The 5,471-nt window shown below is 53.5% G+C and overlaps 1 protein-coding gene across 1 annotated transcript, besides 5 other annotated features; it reads left to right on the forward strand.

Moving 5' to 3' along the window:
- Positions 1-5,471: a sequence feature (areas not merged during assembly with more than two copies in the genome that could not be assigned to a particular haplotype).
- On the forward strand, positions 1,171-3,468 carry Tc00.1047053506353.10 (trans-sialidase, putative; the record flags this gene model as incomplete). Its single annotated transcript, XM_799148.1, has 1 exon — positions 1,171-3,468. One exon carries the CDS (start codon positions 1,171-1,173, stop codon positions 3,466-3,468), a length of 2,298 nt encoding a protein of 765 aa, XP_804241.1.
- Positions 3,936-3,982: a microsatellite.
- Positions 4,275-4,301: a microsatellite.
- Positions 4,340-4,402: a sequence feature (T-rich).
- Positions 4,431-4,460: a sequence feature (AT_rich).

Here is a 5,471-nt window from a genome sequence, read left to right on the forward strand (position 1 = left end):
GCATCTTCTGTGCTTCTTGCCGTGGTGCTCCCCATGCATGGACCATGGAGACGACTGGCTGAGGATCGTCAATGGGCTTCTTGTTGAGCCGAGGGGAGCATACTGCCTTGTTTACTCATTGAGAGCCCGGGCGTCACATATGATGCATGTGGCAGGCGGAACCTCGTGCATGGCAGAAGGAGGAGACGAGGAGCTGATTGTTTGATTGTTGGCGACGAGTCCTGCCTCACTGCTTGGAGGGGGCTGTCGTTGTCTGGGACAACCTGTTTTGTGTGTCCAGATTCTGCTTGGACCGAGTGGCGTGGTGCCGTGTTGGTGTGTGCGGCATCGTCATGCTGGGCGACTGCGTGGCGTTTACGGACTGTGTGCTTGTGGGATGGTGAATGTGGCGGGAGGCGTGTCTGAGGAGAGTCTGCGAAAGGAGGAGTGGCATGCGTTTGGCGGAGCTGCTGTTCGAATTGTAAGGGAAGAGGAAAAACATGTGATTTCTGACGCGTCTGTAAGTGTGCCACGTCCACCGATGAGTTCTCAGGGAGAGGAACAGGAGGGAGGGAGACGGAGACCGTGCGCGTCGAACACAGCGTGTGGTGCCACAGGATGCGGTTGCCATTGTGAATTGTGCGACGGCCGTCATGCGTGCAGCAGAGCGTCATCGGCATCTTTGTGCCCACAGAGCTTGCTGATGCTGCGAGGAGGTGCAGGCGACCTCTCATCATTGGACTGCTGGGGCTCTTTTCCTCTCTGCTCAGCGGGAGGAGCAGCTCTTCTTGCACGTGGTGTGCTGTTCTGCATCAATAATCCACACGTGTTGTCGCGCCGCCGTGCCGTTGCAGTGCAGCTCTCGTGCTTCTCACTGCACGCGTGGCTCCATGTCGCTTGGCTTATTTGCAGGGCCATGGCCTGTGGTCCCCCATTGGGAGGCCAATCACATGTTTTTTGTGTGTGTGCTGTTAAGAGGCACTAGGAAGTAGTGGCTGCGGGGATGGTGATGTTGTGGTTTGCTGTGAGTGGTGACGGTGTGTACTGCTGTTGTACTGCATTTCTTCCGCTGTTGCCTGTTGCTCTTCTCCAAGAAGGAAAATAAACGCTAAGCGCTAATCGCCACTGTGAAATTCGAAGGCACTGAAAGGACCAACAACACACACACACCGCCCACACACACATATTTATATGCTCTCACGTGTTGCTGCAGTCAAGGCACCCCGCACACACAACCGTCGCCGCGTGACCGGATCCAGCGGAAGGAGGAGGGAGGGAAGAGAGAGTGAGCCGCAGAGGCTTAACATGTCCCGGCGTGTGTTTGCTTCCACGGTGCTGCTCTTCCTCGTTGTGATGGTGTGCTGCGGTGGAGCTGCGACCGCTGAGGTGGAAAATAATGCTGATGCTTCAACTCCTTCTGGGTCGACACTGGCGGGTGCCATTGCTGGAGAGGGGAGTGCTTCAGGGGGTGTTGAGAGGCCGCAGCAGGTCGATCTATTTTTGCCGAATCAGACGCAGGTGGTGCCGAAGAATGGGTCTGAGAGTGGAGTGAGGGAAGCATTTGCTGCGCCTTCTCTCGTCAGTGCTGGTGGAGTGATGGTTGCCTTTTCTGAAAGCTTGTTTGGTTATAACGTCCATGGACGTGGCTTGATTGGGATTCGGCCTTACGAAATTGTTGCCGGGTACATCACGGCTGCGGAGTCGTGGCTGTCCATTGTCGCTGAGGTCAATGCTGGTACATGGAGGGCACACACCGTTTTTGGAAGTAGGAATAGCAATGATCGTGTGTGTTTTTTGTGCCGGCCCACAGCAGTTGCAAAGGACAATAAGGTGTTTCTGCTTGTGGGAATCGATACTACAAGATATGAGAGCGATGATGATATGTGGGTAAAAAATGGCTGGGATATAAAACTGGTTGAGGGTGTGGCCACGCATTCCAAGGACGGCGTGCAGAGTACACTGATCAGCTGGGCTGAACCCAAGTCGCTTTCACAACATATCCCCAATCGCACTCGAGATCAGCTGATGGGTGTTGTGACTGCTGGTGGTTCAGGCATTGTGTTGCAGAATGGCACGCTTGTGTTTCCCCTGATGGTGAATGGGGAAAATTACCCTTTTTCCTCAATCATTTACTCGACGGACAACGGCAGTACCTGGGTGTTCCCAGAGAGCATTTCTCCTGTAAAATGCCTTGATCCCCGCATCACCGAATGGGAGACGGGACAAATTCTCATGATTGTTCATTGTGTGGATGCCCAGAGTGTGTTCGAGTCGCGTGACATGGGGACAACGTGGACGGAGGCCATCGGGACACTCTCGGGCGTGTGGGTCAAGTCAAAATCAAGTTTTCGGGATCTGAGCTTGCGTGTGGATGCCCTCATCACCGCGACCATTGAGGGAAGGAAGGTCATGCTGTACACTCAGAGAGGGTACACCTCGAGGAAGAATAAGGCCAATGCGCTCTACCTTTGGGTCACGGACAACAACCGTACGTTTCATGTTGGGCCGCTTTTTTTGGAGGATAATGTGAATGAGACGCTTGCCAACGCCCTGCTGTATTCGGATGGTGCGTTGCACCTTTCACGAGAGAGTATTGTGGGAACGCGCTGGGGAATATCCCTTGCCCGCCTGACAAAGGAGCTGAATACGATCAGGTCCGTCCTCAGTACTTGGGCGCAGCTGGACGCCTCATTTTCCAAGTCGTCCACACCCACGGCGGGTCTGGTGGCGGTTTTGTCCAACACGGCCAGTGATGGCACGTGGGTCGACGATTACCGCTGCGTGAATGCAAGCGTGACGAACGCAGCGAAGGTCCACAATGGTTTTAAATTCACGGGGCCTGGGTCCAGGGCAACGTGGCCCGTGAACAGCCGGGAGGATAATAGTCACTACGGCTTTGTGAACCACGATTTCACTATTGTGGCGACGGTGGTCATCCACCAGGTTCCGAAGGAAAGCACTCCTTTGCTGGGTGCAAGTCTGGGGGACGGTCCCGGCAAGAAGATTATTGGGCTGTCGTACGGCATGGATAAAACGTGGGAGACGGTGTTTGATGGGACAACAACAGCACAGATAAACACTTGGGAGCCTGGGAGAAAATACGAGGTGGCGCTCGTACTTCAGGGCGGCAACAAGGGCTTTGTGTACGTGGATGGTGAGCTTGTGGGGAGCTCGGAAGCGATACCAACACTTGAGACGCGTGGGGCTGAAGTCACTCATTTCTACTTTGGGGGTGATGAGGGAGACAGCGACAGCAATGTGACGGTGACGAACGTCTTTCTGTACAATCACCCACTGAATCCCACTGAGATGCGTGCAATCAAGGGAAGGGCACCCGTTTCGACAAGAGGTCCGGAAACCCAAGTGGAGGATGGAACGGAAAGGAGGCATATCCCTCGGATTGAGGGTGTGCGAGCCAATGCGCCTGCTGGGAGCGGACTGCTGCAGCTGCTTCTTCTGCTTGGGCTGTGGGGCTTTGCGGCTGCGTGAGGAGCGTGCGGCTTCAGTGTGGAGCACTTGCGCTTTCCTCTGCAGGACACACACACCGCTAGGAATAAATTTTACTTTGTGAAGAATAATTTGTTTTTTAAATTACTTTTCTTTTCTTTTGCTTGATGATTTAGGGCAGTCACTGTGGAAGTTTTTTCTTTTCTACTCTTCCCTCTTTAATTGTTTCTTCCGCACTCTTCCTGCGAGGGGTGCCGTGTGTTCCCGCCCAACTGCTCCACTCGCACACCCACCGACACGCTCATGACGACGGCCCTGTGCGCCTCGCCTGCTGCACGCATGAGGAGGGGCCGCGACGAACGGCGCGCTGAGGGAGCCGTGACGTGTGGGCGTGCGACGAGGGCCTGTGGGGCGGAGCACACATTTCTTCCCTCTTGTTTTGTTTTCTTTGCGGCCAGGGCTGGCAGACACCCGCAGCGCCACACACACAGCCACACCCTGCCGCCGTGTTTTTTCTTTTTTTTTTTTTCTTTTTTTTTTTTTCTTTTTTTTTTTTGCTGCGCTCACTCCCCCGATGGAGTGACGCGAATCCCGTCATGTCTGCGTGCTTCTCTCAGTCCCCACACACACACGAGTGACTGTGCTCTGCGGGCCGCACTCACGCACCAATAAAAGGACTGAGGGGAGCAGCAACACGCCGATGACCCATGAAATATAAACGATGTGCGGACACACGGAGGGTCGGACGGTTGAAAGACATTTAAATATCTAATTTTTAATGTGCAGGCAAAATATACAAACAGTTTGGTGGGCGCACACAGTAGCCAGTGAATTTTTGTGTGATGGGTTTTTCTTTTCTTTTCTTCTTTTTTCTTATTTGTGTGTAGCCGTAATAGAGGACGACTTTTTTCAATTTTTTTTTTTATTATCTTTTTTATTTTTCTTTTTTTATCTTTTCTTGTTTTCTTTTTTCTTTCCAGAGCGTGAGGTGTGGAATGAAGATGATTTTTTTTTAAATTTAATAATTTTTTTATGAATTGCCGCTGCTTTGGTCTGCAGTGCAGTATCATAAGTTTGGGCAGTCCTGTTATTTCTGCCATGCACTTCTGCTGTACATTTTTGTTTGTGCGTCCCTCCACATGCTCTGCTCCTGTTTTTACTTCTTTGCCTCGTGTGTCTGCAGGCACACACAACCACATGCACGCACAAAATGCACATTGCAGTGGATTTGGATGCTTCTTTTTTAGTGCGTTCTGGCGGCTGCTGCTTCCTCTGTGGGCATGAAGCGAGGGGAGGAGAGAGGGAGAGCACGGCGAGTCACCCTTCCTGCAGGCGTGATGCACCACCTATGACCGCTTTGAGTCGGGCACAAAATCCCATTGTGGGTGGAATGGCTGGAAATTTTGTTGCCGCGTCATGGATGGATGAGGAATCGCTTCTGCGTGTGGCTCTTTGGGTGACTGCTTGCTCCGCGTGCGCTGTGTTTGTTGGCAGCGGGCTGTGGCTGTATCCCGTTTTCCGTGGGATTGAACTGGAGGCGATGATGGCGGTGGGTCTTTTCTCGTTCTTGTCCATTGGTGGGTGACTGCTGGCGGTGTGTGTGTGTGGAGGGCCGAATCCTCTCATCCGCGGACTGGCAGCACTGCGATGGTGCGTTTGTGATGGCTGGTGTGGAGTTGCCGGCCAGGGCGAGGGCCGTGGCGGTGCTTTTCCTGCGACTGGTGTTTGTTCCTTCCGTGTGTTTGTGCTGCTTCTTGCTTTTCCCCTGTTATCTTCTCCTCCTTTGTTACTGCGTGGAGTGGCCGCATGCTCACGGGCCATGTTGATTGTGAGTGCGTCTTGACGGCATCCATTCATTTCTATCCGCCTGTCTGTCTGTCATTCCCTTTTGGGTGTGGGGCGTGTTGCACCGCGTGAGGGCTGGCCCGCACACACCGACGGCCCGCCGTGGCTTGCCGTGTTGCTGCTCTTTTCTGTGTGCGATGGTTCTCCGTGCCGTCCCTTACGGATTGTCTTGTGTCCCCCTCTTTGCGTGGGTTGGGCTC

This window comes from Trypanosoma cruzi, genomic scaffold (assembly GCF_000209065.1).
Source record: "Trypanosoma cruzi strain CL Brener 1047053516465 genomic scaffold, whole genome shotgun sequence".
Taxonomy (NCBI): domain Eukaryota; phylum Euglenozoa; class Kinetoplastea; order Trypanosomatida; family Trypanosomatidae; genus Trypanosoma; species Trypanosoma cruzi.